Source organism: Protobothrops mucrosquamatus, unplaced genomic scaffold, assembly GCF_001527695.2.
Source record: "Protobothrops mucrosquamatus isolate PMUCROS unplaced genomic scaffold, P.Mucros_1.0 scaffold784, whole genome shotgun sequence".
Classification (NCBI taxonomy): Eukaryota; Metazoa; Chordata; class Lepidosauria; order Squamata; family Viperidae; genus Protobothrops; species Protobothrops mucrosquamatus.
In genome coordinates this window covers 512,385-531,515 of record NW_015387052.1, presented here as the reverse complement: position 1 = coordinate 531,515, position 19,131 = coordinate 512,385, and the positions used below count along the sequence as shown (strand labels likewise).

At 35.1% G+C, this 19,131-nt stretch overlaps 1 protein-coding gene across 1 annotated transcript in view; it reads right to left on the bottom strand.

Annotated features, from left to right (window-relative positions):
* IPO11 (importin 11) overlaps positions 1–19,131 on the bottom strand; it is a 72,903-nt gene that overhangs the window by 15,885 nt on the left and 37,887 nt on the right. Inside the window, exons 20-27 of the mRNA XM_015818750.1 lie at positions 17,780–17,893; positions 15,283–15,398; positions 10,284–10,360; positions 8,025–8,104; positions 6,355–6,435; positions 4,669–4,764; positions 3,290–3,403; positions 10–131 (exon numbers count right to left, since the gene is read on the bottom strand). Coding sequence (XP_015674236.1) covers positions 10–131; positions 3,290–3,403; positions 4,669–4,764; positions 6,355–6,435; positions 8,025–8,104; positions 10,284–10,360; positions 15,283–15,398; positions 17,780–17,893 — 800 coding nt within the window. The remainder of the gene's footprint in view (positions 1–9; positions 132–3,289; positions 3,404–4,668; positions 4,765–6,354; positions 6,436–8,024; positions 8,105–10,283; positions 10,361–15,282; positions 15,399–17,779; positions 17,894–19,131) is intronic.

Here is a 19,131-nt window from a genome sequence, read left to right as displayed (position 1 = left end):
GTTGCTTACCTATTGTCTGATGGCAGTAATGAAAGCAAAGCCAAAGCTGAAAGCTTTCTTCTCTCTGGCTGTGTTATATTATCCATGCGATCAACCCACATTTCAATTATGTGCCCAAGGAGATGGTCTGGCTAGAGAAAAACAATGTTAGTTAAAATCTCATTCATAAGCACGATAAACAACCTAGCTATTTGCAACACAATGAAAAAAATATAATTTTACATTTTATAGGTTTTGTTATTCTGCCAACAGAATAATCAATTAACTTGGATTCCAAAATACAAAGCCATAATTTTGAACACTATAAATAAAACATGCATATGGCTGTGGACAAAACTATGTATGGCATGTGTGAAAATAAACTACATAAAGAGATCTAAATTCAAAATAAAAATGAATGTGTCAACATACATTTCATGAGTATATATTTTTGAAGCTACATATTACCACAGTCCCTTCGAAAATTATTTTTGAAATCTCTTAAAAGCAAAGCCTGATATCTGATGCTGTTTCTTTAATCGTAATTGCTAAGCAGGATTTATCTTCTAAAGTATCCTTGCTGAATAAAGTGAATTTCCCTGGATAGAAACATTAAATAAATTAACTAGTTTGTTGTTATTTAATGACTGAACATTACACCGAAAATGACTGCTTTGAGACATTTTTTATATATTCAATTAATTTAAGCCCACTGGGAAATACAAACTGGGAAAAAATATGATATTTTTTGAGAAGGTGGATAATTAAAAGATAGCTCAATGAATATTTGAGGCAGAATAAACAAATTGTAATTACTTATGAACATATAAAAGAATGAATATAGATACCAATATTACTAGCAAATGGAAGATCTCAAAACATAGTAAATGATAAAAGAAACTCAGATAACAATAGCAAATATAGCAGCTGATATGAATTACAGAAATGATAACATAGAAGAAGTAATAACAACAAAAACCCAGCAAAAGGGGCAACATCAGGAAATTATAGGCCAATGACAAGCTTATCTATAATGTTTAAATTACACATTGTAATAATATCAGACAATATCCAAGACTATTTATAAGAAAAACCGTCCTTCCAGTAGAACAGAAAGGAAATAAAAGGAAAAGCAGAGGTACAAAATATCAACATCTAATTGACAAAACAGTTCTGAAGAATTGCAAACATCAATCTTCATATAGTCTTGATTGACTATAAAAAAGGTGTTTGATTCATTACTTCATAGTTGGATCATCATATATTTGGAAACAACTGGTGTCAGTAAAAACATTTCACTGTTTATAGAAAAAAATAATGAAACAGTGAAAGACAGAATTAATGATAGGAAATAGAAAATATTGGCTTGTCAGCATTAGGAGAGAGTGACTCATTGTCATCCTTATCATTTGTCATTGCTATGATTCCACTTTCAGTGATTTTGAAGAAACCACATCTTTACTACCAAACAGCAAAAAGTTGCTAATAAAATCTCACATTTGCTTTATAATGATGATCTGAAGCTTTTGGAAAATCAGAAATCGAATTACAGACATTGACAAAAAACGTAAGAATTTATAGCACATATATACAACTGGAATTTGGCCTACAGAAATGTGCTACAGTAGCAATCAATCAACCAACCAATTTGGTCATACAATAATGAAATTTAAATACAAATGACCAAATCATCAGGAGTATAGGAAGAAGCTTATGAATATCGCTTTACGGTTGGGTAATATCAAGCATGGACAAGTTAAAAATGTGATTAGTAAAAATACATCCAAAGAGTGACAAAATTGTTAAAAACAAAATTGATCCATGGAAATACCATCAATACCTGGGCCACAGCTCTGATACGATACACTGCTGAAATTAACTGGACACAAGTTGAAATGAACCAATTTTTTAAAAAAGTGATGTATAAACCAAAAAATAAAAAAAATTATGAATGTTCACTATGCATTACAACCTCAGAGTGATATTGATAGATTATACCAGGGGTAGGCAACCTTGGCTCTTTTATGACTCGTGGACTTCAACTCCCAGAATTCCTGAGCCAGCCATGGCTGGCTCAGGAATTCTGGGAGTTGAAGTCCACGAGTCATAAAAGAGCCAAGGTTGCCTACCCCTGGATTATACTCTGCCCAAATGGAAACAGAGGTTTATTGTTTAAGAAAATCGTATGTTGGCTGATTGTGTAAAAGACAGCCAAGAACAAGCACTGATGCAATTAAAAATTGGAACTTACTAAATGTAAAGGAAAAACAAAGTAAATATCAAAAATATTGTACTAAAAACACAAAAAGTATGCTGATAAGGAAAAACATTACATGGTCAATTTCTACCAAAGACTGAGGGGAAAGTGGATAAAGATAAAATGGTTTACAACATTAAAAATGGCTTACAACATTAAAACTATAGATTGACTTTGGCTACGAAGGAGCAAGTTATTTGAACTAATGCAATCAAGAGCATTATTGAAAAATCATCAAATGATTCAAAGTTCAGATTTGTGCAAAGGAGCAAAAAAAAAACCCAGTAGATCATAGACTCAGCTCATGCAAGATCACAAATTAATTATAAATGACAATACAGTGGCTTAAATGATTTACTGAAGCATCTGTAAAAATTATCATGAGCCAGTAATGAAAAATTAATGAAAATTTTTTGAAATGAGATACCGAAGTTGTTCATTAAGAAATCAGCTGAGGCAAATGGTCTTCCATCTGGACCAATGCCAGAACTCCAACTACTGTGACAGTAATTTTTTTTAAAATGTGCTGATTCAGTTCCTCACTAGTTTCCTCTGGCCCTAAATAAATAGATAATGAGCTAAGAAGCCATGCTATCCAAGATCAACACCATGCCTTTTTATGGATTGAATGAAAAGCCACTGAATAAAGTCAAAGAAGTAAAAAATCCTCTGAAAAGGTATACACACGCATACACATAACACACACATTTTTAAAAAAAATTATTATAGTAGTAATATCTAATATAAATTAAACTTAAAAAAAGAATAAAAGTGAAAAGTGCAAAAGAAAAAAAGAGAAGGCAATGTATCATATTTATGACTAAGACAACAAACATTAAAGTGAACAAAAAGAAAAGAAATCAGTGAAGATAATAAATTGATCTGCTCGAAACTGCTATAACTTCACCTAACAAGCTAAATGTTAGCTCAAATGCACTATAATGAAAAAGAAAAGATTTCCAGTGACAAAAAAATTGCTCTGACAGGAATATTTTAAATGTTGGTCAATTTATGTCTTTCATAAACAAAAGGCATAAAATATAAATCACTTACTTCTTGGTTAAATTCACAAGCCATCTGGTTTAGGAGCAATGAGAAAAAACTTTTATTTTGCAACAAGACTCTACCAATGACTCCCAAGTAAGTTGACATTACAACTGGGTATCTCTGAAATGAAAACAGTTCATTTTAGCTTTTTATCAGTGAGAAAGTATGAACATGACAAAAGCATGCTGGACTGATTAAATAAGGGTATTCCACATGTCCTACTGCATTACCAATTTTGCAGTACTGTATATTTACTCGACATGGGCATTTGGAAGGTGTACTTATAAGAATATCAAGAAGAAATGAATCTTATTTTTTCTCTGGCTCCCATTCTTTCCAAGGATTTACAGTAACAATTCTATGAATGACTGCTCAAAATAAGTGCCACTGAGTTCAGTTTGTGAGCAAAGGAGCCCAAGATTTTACAACAATTCTTAAAAAGCAAGTTAATACATATAAGGTTACATGAGGTGGAGGGATTTGCTTTAAAATGTGCTATTAATCTAGAAACAAGTAGCTCATTGTTGTAATTCCCAATGGCAACACCCTTCAGTGCAAAGATTTAATGGTACATTATTGCGAAATGATACAAGTGGATGAAAAACTGTTAAATATTGTTATTGTAACACTTCGCATTATAAAACACCAGCTATTTGAAGTAAAAAAAACTTTTAAAAGATCTATGAAATATAATAAAATAATGAATTCTTCTACATTCAAAATAAAATAAATGCTAGAACATAATCTCTGGGATGCTCTAATCACTTTCTGCACCTGAGGCAAACAGGAGAAACCAATGAATCTGGAATTGATCTTGTCTCCCACAAGGCAAAGGTGTATTTTGAAAGTGACAATTTTCACTATCCTAGTCCACAGCAAAAACATATGTGGTTAATTGAAAATCTTGGGTTCAGGATATCATTTTATCAAGATATTAATACTGTAACTCATGCCTCCCCCAGTGCCTTAAGTAGTTGATTTGAAACTGAAGAATTTGAGATGGATTGAAAGATAATAGTCAATTTTTAGGGGGGAAATATTAAAATTTCCAACAATAAAACTGTATAATTAATTATCTAAATAATTCACTATTCTGAGAAGTAATATAGAAATGGCAATATACTAGTTCTATAAATTTACACTACATATATAACTCTGATTTTAAAAGTAATAAAAAAGTATTGTTATGATACCAGTATACAGAGCCATTCTATAAACTGCATTAACTGAGTTTGTCATAGTAATAGAAGAAAAAAATGGAGTTAGCAGTAATTAACACTGAAGACAAATTTATACAGGAAGCATTTAAAGTTTTTCAGTAGTTCCTCATTAGTTTTTTTTTTAATTCCTGACTAAGGAACACATTATGGCTAAGAAACCCTTACCTCCCCCTGTATAATTCCACGAACCACAGATGGCAAAAGAGGTTGAAACATTTCAGGACCCAGCACTGGATTCACTTTGAAAACATTTTCAACAACCTGAAAGATATTAATAAGATTAATTCTTTAAACAGTCTCTTAGTTTCAATCAACAGAGAAGAAGTGTACTATAATATATATGGCATAAAACAATATTGATACACTTGAGTTAAGCTTGACTTCTGGTGACTAGATAAACATGCTGTATTCTTGGCAACACTACTGGAGTAATTGCCATTACTTTCCCTGATCATTCTTTTCATTTCCCTGTCTAGCCTACAAATCTGGTATTCTCTGTTCTATATTATGCTTTTATTCATTTGAACATTCTGATATTTTTTCAACTACTATGTTGAGCTTTGTCTCCTGTTCCCATTTACCAAGTTGAATGCTGTTATGTTAGAGTTAGAACCAAAAAATCCGGCTTTCTTATAAAGTGGAGAGACCTTACAGCAATACTCATTTTCGATGCCTTGAACCAAGAGATGGATAGGTTGAATGTCATTGGTGTTATATATTTTTATGATCACTTCATGGGAAACAATTCTTTCTCACAACAAATATTATAAAGATAAAAAAAAACCAGATTGCTGAAATGATGTCAGTAAGGTTATAACAAGTGGTGTGTGGCATTATTCAAACAAAACGTTTAGTTCAGGTAACTGAATGTTAAATGATAACTTGTCTCTCCTTCAATTTTCAAAAGTAAGAATAAAGAAAGATTCAAAAAAGATGTTAGACAACAATTCCTGAAAACTGCTTATTGATATAATTGTTTCTAAAATGTCATCAATGCCCTTATGTATTTTATGAAGGGCATTTTAAATGATACAGTTAATCTAAGATATATAACTACAATTTTCTAAATTTTTGCTTCCTTATTCAAAATGCCAACTTCCTAAAAACATGCTTGTCTACACATTTTATATAGGTACTCTTTTCATCTGTTTCTTTTCAACTTCATCTATTTCTCTTCAACTTCATCTCTTCCTATTCCTCAATCGCACATTTGTTTCTCTGGAATTTTCTTCAAAAGTTCCACTCCACAATAAATCTTTTCCTACTACCCTTGATTTTGAAATGAAATTGTTTCAGTACACAAACTATTTCAAACTATCATATATTATTTTGAAGGACAGATAAAAATAGTAAAATGCCTTTCAAGTGCTTTATTTATAAACTATATTTAATAAAATAAATTTGATGGGAAGTGAAGAGAGTGTAATATTCATCAGAAATGTTCATTTATTTTCAATTTCACAGTCCAACAACACTTTGGAGATTATGAGTTCTAGTTCTGCTTTAGGCATGAAAGTCAGGTGGAAGTCATTCTCAGCCCAACCAATTTCACAGATTTGTTGTTGGGTGGAAAATAGGAGGAGGAAGATTATGTATGTTTGCCATCTTGAGTTATTTATGAAAATAATAAAGGTGGGATACAAATAAATAAATATAATCTAGTAATAATAATAATAATTTGACTAAGAAGTAGAGTTAATTGAATAAGGAGGGTCAGTACCATTTTACAAAATCTGCAATGCTTGTTTGATAACAGATAAGGAAATGCAAGCAAGTTTATAACTGCATTTAATTTAAAAATCTACACATTAATAAATTAAATTAACAACAAATTAAAGATCAATTCTTTACCTTCAGAACTTGAACTTGACCTTCAGTAGTTACATTTTTTAAGATCTCACAAAATGATCTGCAGAGATCAGATGAATAGATCTAGAATAAAAATTAATGTATAATTCTATTGTCAATTTGCTTATAAAAATTTATTGAAAGCCATGACATAATTTGCAAAGATGTGCATTTATTAAATCAATAATTATAATTTTAATATCATTCTATAGTAGCTGAAGCTGTTTTATCTTCTAGCTTTAATGTCCAATATAATCTTATAATATAACCTTTACTTTCATTAGCTTTAAAAGAATTATTTTTAAATTGTTCCTCCTCCAACATTTCTTTGCCTGTAACAGGTGGATACAATAAAATTAGGCTTATGCATTGCTGCATATGAACTCATTGACGGACAATTCAATCATTATCTCTTCAACTGCATCCCTCTGTGCCAAATGGTTATTGCTAGAACACAACAATTTCCAGAAACAACTTTTCCAAAAAGGCAAAAGCCCAGTGAAGAAGCAGGGACATAAAATTCATAGTCATTCTAATAATGCTAACAGGACAGGCAATGAGGCATACATAAGCAAAAATAAGATAGTAAGAAATTCTATTATAATTGTTAAAATGACTTTAATTCAGTGTTTACATTGGAGGTGAGTACATGTGATTGTCATTAGCATGTACAGTAATTTGCATACAAAAATTAAGTAGGTTAAAAGCCTTATATTTCACTTGTAATTTTGCTAAATGAAGCTAGTTTATGAACCTGGAAGGTGTTCACCCATAAAACCAATAGTCATTATGAACTGCTATACTTTGAAAAGCCAATGATGCCAAAACATTTAACTGATTCTTAGACACAGTGTACTTAATAAAAGAAACAAAATCCAAATACTAAGAATGCTGCAACTGAAGGTACAGAGACCTTAATAATAAAAAATCCACTTTCAAGTTAACCATAGTAATAACACAAAAAAGGATATTGACTATAATTAGTGCCCAGAAATTTAATTATATAATTGACTAAACTGTACAGTGCTCTCCTTTTCTATTGACTTTGTTTTTTAAATCACATGTATATCTCAAGAACTGTATTCAAAATGCATCTACAGATAATCCTTGTAAGGCATGTAAGTAGCTGTGAGGTTTGTCATAATTTTAACGGTTACTAAGAAACCAGTCATAAGCTGAGGACTACTTGTACTTTGAATAAAGAACTGTTGAGGGAAGCAGATGCAATAAAACAATTTTGATCACATTTGATTTGCTTTTTCCAATATACTGTCCAACATATAGGACTGGCTACAAATTTGCTAAATAAGCCATTTAGCCATGCAAAGTAGAGCTGTAAAAAAACTTGCTACTCTAATTAACCATCAAAAGGTAGTATTTGAGGAAGATAGCAGTTGGCTATCATAATGGATACATATATACATACATACATACATACATACATACATACATACATACATACATACATACATTTATGAATGACATTTATTCTTTATCATATTTCTACAATAAAATATTGGCCAAAGTTATTTCTCATCTTGTTACCATAAAGCACATAAAGAAAAAAGTAGAGCCAATTAATTATTACTATGCTACATGAACTAATTATTCATAGAATAAGAATAATTCAAGCTTCATGAAATATATAATATTGAATTTGATTTGATACATACCTGAAGAAATTCAGATGAAGATAAAAAAAGATAAGCATTGATGATCTTAAAGCAAGTTCGGATGTTTTCTGAACTTAATTCTAGAAAATGAGCATCAGATGATTTTAGCTTTTTTGCTACAGTTTAATACCACTTAAGTAAACCCAATTCTAGGTAATATTCTGTAATATAGGTAGTTTTTGACTTACAACCACAATTGAGCCCAAAATTTCTGCTGCTAAGTGAGACATTTGTTAAGTGAGTTTGCCCAATTTTATGAACTTTCTTGCCATAGTTATTAAGTGAATCACACTGCAGTTGTTAAGTTAGTAACATGGTTGTTAAATGAATCTGGCTTCCCCATTGACTTTGCTTGTCAGGTCACAAAAGGTGATCACATGACCCCAGGAGATTGCAACCATCATAAATATGAGTCAGTTGTCAAGCACTGAATTTTGATTATGTGAACATGGGGTTGCTGCAATAGCCATAAGTGTGAAAAGCAGTCATAAGTCCTTTTCTTCAGTCCTTTTCAGTTCAGTGTAACTTTGAACGGTCACTAAATGAACTATTTTAAGTCAAGCACTACCTGTATATTCATTTTATTCTTATAAATTATTCTAAAATCATCTAAATATCCATTTATACTATCTGTAAATTACTCCTGAAAACCATGATTTTAATTACTGATTATTGAGAAGGCTATTACAGTGTCATTAGGAGTACAATGGAATCTGTATATTTGCATGTATAATTCATTCGAACATTTATATACTGCCCATTTCAAAAATCAGTTACTTCTGGTTTTAGATAAAACCATGTCCATAGCAAAATATTGGTTCACTTAATGACTGCAGCATTCATTTTATACCCATGGTGTTCGCTCAATGACTGCCATAAAAAAAAACCCTATGTAAAATCGACTGCTGGGTTCAGATTGGAATTGGATTTGTTGAGATTCAGTGTTTTGTTTTTAATTTAAAATAAAACTTCTTTTTCATTTTTGGGACACTCTTATATTAGAAACTTCCTAATATAGTTCTACACAGACAAAGATTGCAGTATGATTCACAAGGAACATGTCAAAAAAAATGTCATTAATCAGAAAATCAATGTTTCAAAATTGTCACTGTTCAATCACATTTTGCACCCTAAAATGTCTTAATCACACACAATTACACAAGAAAATAATTTTCCTTTCAATATGAGATTTGATATAAAAGGACTACAGGTAGTCCTTGATTTATGACTACAACTGAGCCCACCATTTCTGTTGTTAAGCAAGGTAGCTGTTACGTGAATTTTGCTCCATTTTATGACCTTTCTTGCCATAGTTGTTAAGTGAATCACTGCAATTGCAGTTGTTAAGTTAGTAGCATAGTCATTAAGTGAATCTGGCTTCACCTTGACTTTGCTTGTCAGAAACTCGCAAAAGGTGATCATATGACCCCAGGACGATGCACCTGTCATAGATACATGCCAGTTGCCAAAAGTCCATATTTTAATCACATGACCATGGGGATGCTGTAATGGTCATAAGTATGAAAACTCGCCGTAAGTCATTTTTTCAGTGTTGCTGTAACTCGAGTGATTACTAAATGAATGGTTGTAAGTCGAGGACTACTGTGTAAAGATACAATATTGAATTGTAGTAATCAGAAGCCAAACTTGTGATAAAAGCAAATCACATTTCTCCTTAACTAGAAACATGGAACCCAAATAATCTGGCTATAACTGCATACACAAGTAGAGTGGTTTTTAAAATATTATCTATGAAAGAAGATAAATTACTCACAAGACTAAAAAAATTACATCTTAAAAAGGTCAAAGATATACATTCTGGAAAAAATCTCCAAAATACTTTTTATTTAATATTTTTAAGATAAGTGAAGTGATCACAGCTCAATAATGCTTATAGAACAAGTGATCACATTTAAGGTAACTTATCAACAACTCTACTTGGTAAATATAAAAACAGTGAATATACCACTGTTATCGTTCCTCTTGATAAATCTACATATTGTAGTGAGTGGAATATTTATTGTACAATTAGACACTCTGCAATAACAGATGCAATAGAACATGCAACATACATGTTAAACTGAATTCTTTACATTTTTCAGAAGGATTGGTTTACCTCTCAGATACTGCAATATGTTATATCATTCTTTCTTCAGTCATTTAGATGATATTTTTTTTAAAAACTCTATTTTGTGTAGAAGAAAAATATTATACAATTTTTGAATCCAAATACATTAAATTCAAATACTGATGGCTTACCAAGAAGAGCTGACATGTTCTGGAATATTCGCAACAGCTCTGGAGTTAGGCAAGGACTATTCTCTAACGTTACTAGCCTAGAGAAACAAATAAAATAACATTAAATAATATAATATTTCCTAGAAACTAGAGTATATTATTAAAAATGAAGATTTCTTGCCACAGTATTTTGAACAGTGTTTAAGTTCACATACTTATGCGGTAATAATAGATAATTTGGTAACATATTACTTTATACTGTAGCTTAAAAAAACTTATATAGATAGTCCTTGAATTGTGACCATTTATTCAGCGACCATTCGCTGGCATTGAATGAATGTGGTTAAGACTAGCCCCTGGACTTCTGGCCATCTCAAAACCACTATGGTTATGTGATGGCAATCTGGGTGCTTGGCAACCCATTTCCACTGACAACTGCTTGACAAATGTCACAATTTGCAATCTTCCATGCTGGTTCCCCCACTCAGTCAAAGGGAAGCTAGAAGGAAAGATTGAAGTTGCAGTGCTCTTCTCCACCCACATATCTCCCCCCCAGCCACTGCACTCATGTCTTGCCAGCCACTCATGCACTACTGCATACCCTGCGTGACCCTCTTCCATTCTCCACCCATCCCCTCACTCAGCAGCAGTAGCTACTTACCTGACTGTGTGCGTGGGACTTACAACTTCCTGCTGGCTTCCCCACTGATTGGTTGCAAAAAGACAGCAGGAAGTTGCCTTCTCTAACAGCCATGGGATTCAGTTAATAACAGCAGCCCCAGACTGCAGAAATTACTGTTGTAAGAGATGTGATAATGTTTTAAGACTGCATTGCTTAGTTATGCAAATTCTGTAAAACAAGATATATATCAGGGGTGTCAAACTCAATTTCATTGAGGGCCGTATCAGCACTGCGGTTGCCCTCGGGTGGACTGGGTGTGTGTGGCCAGGGTGGGTGCAGCCTATTGGGTGGGCATGGATGGAGTGACTGTGGCCTACTGGGTGGGCATGGCCAGCTGCACATCGTTCGTGTCAAGGATGCCTGTGGGGGCCTGGGCAGGAGTGGGACAGATCTGAGGGTCTCTGGCAGAAGGGGGTGGGACCGGGGCAAGAGCCAAGGCATGGTCCATTTCTTCATTCCTCACAAAGGGTGACACTTCCCCAGCATGCACCCAGGGGGCGGGGCCGACATGGCAGGGGCTGGTTCCTCGTTGTTTCTAGATGGCTTTGTGGAGCTAAGACTGAAAGCATTTCCGCATAGATGGCCACCACAAAATTGTACATTAGCTCCCGGCCGGCCTGGGCCAGGGCCAAGGTAGCGGGGGACGTTCCCTCACTGTTTCCAGGATGGCTTCACGGGCCACATGAAACCACTTCGCGGGCTGCATCCGGCCCTTGTGTTTGACATGTCTGATATATATGGTAGTAATGAAGAGAGAAACTAATATTAGAATGAGATGCAGAAACTATAGAAAGCAAAGGTATTTCTATAGATTCTGTCTCTCATTCTAATATTAGTTTCTTTCTTCATTGCTACCATATACATCTTAAGAAAACTGTGATACTTTGGATCTGTATATCAATTTACAAAAACAGATAATATTGAATAGTAGCTTAATTTTCCTCCTTTAGTGTTTTCCTGCCACTGCATAAATCAGTAAGAGACATTACAAGACTATGTCTCAAAAATCACTTGTCTGAGAGATCTCTCAATTATCTCCCTAACTTTAAATATTAAAGACATATTCAATTATTTTTTTCCAGAAGAATCGATAATTTAATGGCCGCTACTCCACATGTGATAGAATTTATTATATAAAAGATGAAAACTGTATTATTCTATGAGATAAAGGGTAAATAGTTCCTCTCACAAATTATTTATTTTTCTTAAAGTATATGCTATAAATTATTTGGATGCATTTTCAATTTGAATTTCTATAGAAAAATGTCCACTAGAAACAGTAGCAGATATTCACCCTTCAAAATCAATATTTTCATCCTTGTATCCTCTGGAAGAGAATGACAAAATTTTGCAACATTTAACAATGTTATGATTTTGATCATACAGCTTTTCATCCAGTTGGTGATATAATTTATTCACAAATCAATGAAAACAATTCCAGTACCAAATCTCAGCTAAACATTCAACTGAAATTGCTCCAGAAAATCATTTACTATTCAAATGCATCTCAAGCTACAAGGCAACCATCTTCCCAATCACCATGAGCAGAAACAGAGTATTTGAACTGGCTTAAAACTGAATAGCTTTCCTAGGCTAAATAAGGTTTTCTTCAACAAAATTTATTACTGCCTCTTTACACAGGGGAGACATACTACACTACAGTATACTGAAAGGGAGCACTATTAAGCTCCATTAATTATAGGGCAGGTCAAATCCTAGTTGAGGTAATCAGCTTGTAGTGGCAAAGTCAATAAACTAAGTTTTGGCCTTTATTTTTCTACACTGTCTATACCTTCAAAATCTAAGCATAAACATAAATATAATCAAGAGATACAATAAGAAACTGATGCAAAAGATGTAAATCATACAGGAGCAAATATACCTTTAAATCAAGTATATGCAAAGATATAAACGATCTAAAACCTCAAGATAGAGCAATTCATATCGCTCAATTTTGTCCCCAAATACAAATAATCTTAAAGTTACATGCTTATTAATGTGGGTTGTATAAAAACACTTTTCACAGTTTTCCCTTTCAAAGAGGGCTTGTAGCACAGAGTTTCTGCTGCCTCCTTGTGCCTTCTTCTTTTATTAATCTGACTGTACATAGCTGAGGGTTCCTTTAATACTTAAGACCGGACCAGGTTAGCTGCAAGCTCTTCTGCCCAAAGGTTACTCAAATGTAGTCTGAGCTGTGGTTTCTAAATTAATCCGTCATTCTGGATTTGTCTTTACCCATTTCTTTATGCTCTAGCTGGGCAGCTCACTGAGCAGTGATACATCGTTTCTGTCCCCTTTGATTTCCTGCTGTACTTCCCTTATGGCCATATCCTTCTCATTTCATTTTGCTCTTGTTCTCAGCTGCTAAACTTCCTGTTTATTCCTTTTCATGAAAAAGCAAGGAAGAAAAGAGCTAGGCAGACTTTTTAATGGCAAACAGGTTATACTGGAACAATGAGTGTCATACCAGCCAATTCCCAATATAAAACAATCTGATTTTTTTTCCTGGTAATAACACAAAAGGAAGATAGACCTGTATATGTTCTTATGTGGAAAACAATATATTGTTTTAAAAATACTAAAATCAGTAAGTAAAAACAATATTAAGTTCTTGATTCCCTCCCACTGAACCCAAATGGTGATTGTATCAAATTATTTATAAACTTTAGGACTACTAATGGCACATCAAATATTTTCTCCTTAAAACTGTACTAGAGGTCAGGGGTCCCCAGCAAGCGTGCGAAACTCCATTTGTGCAAATGAAGCTTTGTGGGCTCGCCTGCTTGTGCAGAACCATCCCCACCTCACTGCTGTTGCTAGTCCACAGAACCAGAAAGTTTGAGGACTGCTGCTCTAGGCCTGGGCTTTTCAACCTTTTCACCCACTGCACCACTTTTAGGATATGGCAATATCCAAGTACCACCAGTCGCCTAGCAAGGTGTCAAAAACTTGATGACCCCCCCCAAAAAAGGAAAAAAGTGATAAAGTACAGGTAGTCCTCGACTTACAACAGTTCGCTTAGTGACTGTTTGAAGTTACAATGGCATTGAAAAAAGTGCCCAAGGCACAGCTGAGCAAGACACCTGCCTGCCCGCCCAGCGGCGCTCTTCCTCCTGTCCAAGATTTTCATTGTTGTGAGCATTTCTGCTGAGAATTGGCAGCGGGGGTGGGGTGGGGTGTTTGGTTTTTATTCCCCCTCTGCTGGGTGGTTGCAGCAGATTTTGATCACTTCCCATGACCCTGGGACACTGTGACCGTCATAAATATGAATCAGTTGCCAAGCATCTGAATGTAAATCACAAGACCCTGGAGATGTTGCAACATTCCACCTGATCGGCGCTTCTTCTGGGCTCAGCAGAAGCGCCGGGATCAGCGCCGAGCTCCAGTTGGAGCCTGGCATTGATCCTGGCGCTTCCACTGAGCCCTGACAGTCCTAAAGAAGCGCTGATCCTGGCACTTCCGCTGAACCGAGAGCCCTGCAGCTCCAGTCGTCTCTCGCTCAGGCTTGTGCGGTGCTGCCACCGGTTCAGCTCATTCCCCTCCCCCGCTACTTTTCTAGGATGGTTGCGTACCACCTGCCAGGTGCCAATGTACCACAGGTAGTACCCGTACCACTGGTTGAAAAGCCCTGCTCTAGGCATCCAAGCTCTCTTTGTTATATGACATTTATGGGAACCATTTTGGCTAGATTTAGTCAAACATTTATTCTGGGTGTATACTGTTAATTTGCCATTGCTGCGTATTCCCCAAACGTCTGATATAGGCCATTAACTATCACTTTTCTATTATTGGGCCAAATTTGTCCTTGTAACGATTAGCATATATCTTAATAGTTTATGATATTTTTATTTACTTGTTTTGAAAAGATTCCTAATAGAAAAAACAGATTTCAATTTAAGTTTTGTTTATAGTGACAGTGGTGGTATCAATATAAATATTAATGTTTAGAGTTTCACAGTGAGTTATAATTATTTCCCAAAATGATGAGTTTAGTTTTATATATTCAATTAATTAATTGATGAAAAATTGAAATAGTGAGTTTTATATTTTATGGCAATTGTAAGTTTTTTTTAATTACTGATATTTTGTATTGCATCTACTACATCTTTTCTCATTTTCTTCTTTTTCTTTTGTGTAATCATTTATGGCACAGGTGTCAAACTCGTGACATCACATGACGTGTCACGATGTATTGTGACTTTTTTCCCATTGCTGGCAATGGGGTGGCCGCAGTTTTGGCATGACGCATCTGGTCCGCGGGCCGACAGTTTGACACTCCTGATTTATGGTATTCATGTATTATATTCTGTAAATTTTTTGAAAAAGAATAAAACTTACCATAATTCTAATCCATCTTCTAGGAGATACACATGAGGAGGCTGGCTAACATCAGTACTTAGCTGAATAACTGGGAGCAGAAAACTGTAAAGATTCTTGCTTTCTGCTCCTAGACCCTGCAGAAAAAAAATAATCAAAAGAAACAAAAAACTCCTCTAGTCAGATTATGCATGTAATTGTCCCTATTTTGTTTGCAACAACGTGAAGTGATGGACTACCTACGTCAGACATGTCAAACTCGTGACATCACATGACGTTGCGCAACATATCGGAACTTTTTCCCCATTGCCAGCAATGGGGTGGGCGCGGTTTCGTGACGCGTCCGGCCCGTGGGCTGGCAGTTTGACATCCCTGACCTACACTATATTGCTCTTCTTATGTTTTGGTGTCTGAACTTTAGTGTGGGCAAGCTTCTGTCTCAGTGTGTTAGTACAGCAGTCCCCAATCTTTGCAGCTTGGTGGCCTGGATGGGGGGGAAAAGGGAAAGCGGCCACATGAACGGCAGCTCAACACATGCACATATGTGCATGCAGCTCCACTCATGTAGGAGAGAAGGAAATCCTTTGGGGCATGGTTTTGAGCTCCTTCAGGCTTCTCTGCACCAAAAGCTTTTGCAAAGGGATGGAAGGCCTGAAGCAGCACGAAATTGCTTCCCCAAAGCCTTTCATCCATTTCCAAAAGCTTTTGGTGCAGAGAAGAGAAGCCTTTGGAGGCACAGTCTTGTGATCCTTCAGACTCACTGAGGCTGCCTGACGCTCCAAAAGCGGATCAGGTGTCCTGCGCAGGCAGCCTCAGTGATTTGAAGATGAGTAGGGCGCGCTTGTCCCACTCAGCCTCTGCTCTCACTCCTCCACTTTTGGAGCATCGGGAGCAGGCGGCTTGGTGGCCCGGCTTGGTGGGGGAGAGAGGGGAACTAGCCACGCAAGCAGCAGGACAGCATGCACGCAGCTCTCACGCAAGAGAGAAGAAAAGTCTTTGGAGCACTTTTGCATGGCGCAATTCTGAATAGGCCACAGTCTAGTAGTGGGCTGTGGATCCCTGCGTTTGTGGGTTTGAAGAACACAGGTATGTGGTGTTTCCCAAATACCTGTTTTAGGATATTTATTTATAAAGATTGGACACCAACGTTGAGGAGTGTTCAGAACTCTACACTACAGAAACCAAGCAGAGAAACTTTATACAAGAAGAGGGCCCTGCACAGGAGAAGCAGCACTACAGGACCAGAATCAGAATATAGAGTACCTTCATTTTAAAGAAAAAGGACGCTCTTTTGAGGACAATAATGTTCACATTTTGGACAGGCAGATGGTTTGAGAGAGGAGTAAAGTATCCACTTATGCCAAATAAATAATGATAAATAATTAAATGCGTGATCAAGTTATTGGAGAAGAATCAGCTAATAGGAATACAAGTTCCTTTAAAATGCTCCCAATTAAATTATGTTATCAAATGAATTAACTATTATTAAGGGATGTTAGATGCAGCATCACTACCTTTAAACTTTAGATAGCAGAACTTATCTTCCACTGATCAAAAACTAGAAATATAAAGTAGGTCAGGTTTTATTCTCTGTATAATGATCTACATTTTTCCATAATGGAGATCAACTCTTCTACTTCAGAATAAAAAAGGCAGCCTTCTCTATCAACATATCAAATATGCATTGAGATAAATGTAGAAAGCTTAACAATGGAGGATTTATGAAAGAATTCAAAATTGCTCTCATTTTGCAGGATGAACCTTGTTGAGATTCAGAAGAGTTGAAATACAAGGCGCAAGAATGTGAAGTGAAAGCAAAAGAAAAAAACACTACAGAATAAGAAAAAAGGTGAAATAGTTTGCAGAATCCTCCAAAATATGTATATAAAGAGGGAAGTAAGACTAGGGAGGATATAAGAGGTGAAGTTAAAACAAATTCCCTTCTCTGAATTATACACAACATTTCACGAGAAACAAAAGGGAATCTTTCCACCATTTCTCTTTTCAAAACAAAGGTTTTAGCCATGATTTGGCCAGTAAAGATATTCTAAACATGTTGTATTGCTTTTTTTTTGTTTCTTGTTAAAGTAATCTGTATAGTCAAGAGGACTTTTCCTCTTGAACAAGGGTGCACAATCTGCATGTGATCCCAGAGATTCTTTTCTTTGGCCTTCTATCATGTATGCTAAAATTCACAGCAAGTTTTCCTAGGATTTTAATGTAGGAAACTCATAAACTATAGTGCAGTCCCTAGGAGATTATCACAATTAAAAACTATGCAAACGTCTCTTTAAATGCCAATCACTACCCATACAGTATATGAACTAACCTTACCTACTTAATGACCTTCTGACCCTATCCCCACATTACTTGTGTTCCTTGGCCACAGAAATGTTGCCTGGGCCTATTATAATGTAATAAAATGTGCATAGTGATATTTAATATGGTATTAAATTTTAGTAGGATACAATATTATGTGAATTAAAAATTCATGGGAGAAAAAAAGAGAAGAATTTACCTGGATAAGATGAATTAGGGTAGTAAGAATAGCACATCTCAGCATATTGTGTTTTTCACTTTGTTTCCAAAGTAGAGGTAAATACTGAACCAAGCACGCTACATAAGGTCTTATCTGTAATCAAAAGCAATGTAATATTATTTTTAAGAGTGAAGTGAATCTCAACTCTTACATCTATAAAATTTAAGAAATGAGCTAACTTATTGTATTAACATATCTGTGTCTTAATTCCATGACCGCATATGTTCATGAAAATAAACACATTCATACTTGTTTTAAAAAAAATTACAAAATCGATAACAAAATACAGGTGCAAATACAGCTTTGACGAAGAATTAGCACCATTATTACAACAATTATAAGAGAAGTTCTAGAAAAAAATCGTATTTTATTGCAGGTTCTAAATTATGTTATAAATACTATACATGAATTATGTCTAAAACAAATCAGTGCCAGATTTTCTCACTGAGAATTAAGTACTGTTTTGAGGATGGATAACAGGCATAGATATCTATTAGGAAATATTTCAGCCAAAGCAATTATTTCCAGTGGTACGTTCTTCAGAAAACAACAGCAAGGTAGAGGGTGTTCCTGACAGAAAACATTTAAACCAATTATCAATCATAACTCCTATTCAACAGCTCTTTAGAGAACAGGAATGAGGAAAGAAGCGCCAAATAAATCCACAGGAAGCATATGATATTATAAAGCATGTATTCGATCCTTAGACTAGAAGTTTCTTATCCTCAGTTATGTACTGTATTTGTAAGACAGAATTGTATCCTTTTAACTTGAGGCTGGCAGATCTTGGAAATGGTTCTGCACCATGAAAGCTGGGTAAAATACCTGGAGATTTGGACTGGAATGCCATTAAAGTTTTGCAGATATTCCAGAATCTTATTCTATGTTTCGTAAGAGCTTAAGGGAGCAATGAAAATTCAGTCTATAGAACTCTAGCTCATGAACATCCAAATACAGATTTTCAACCCAAACAATAAGAATAGCATATCCTTTAGGATATTTGAATATTTTTAATGTAGTGTGGCTACTAATATACCATATATACTCGAGTATAAGTCGACCCGAATATAAGCTGAGGCACCTAATTTTGCCACAAAGAATTGGGAAAAAATGGTGACTCGCGTATAAGCCAAGGGGGCATTTTTCAGCACACACATTTTTCCGCCTGGGCTAATCGGCCTCTTTGCAACCCCACCCCTCTGGTAACCGCGCGATTGTAGCACTTTGCACAAAGGAGCAATAGTTGATAACACGCCCCACGTCAGCTGGAAGGGTATTCTTGGATAGTGAGAAGCTGGAACCGGGCGGGCGGGCAAGAGAGGCGGGCAGAA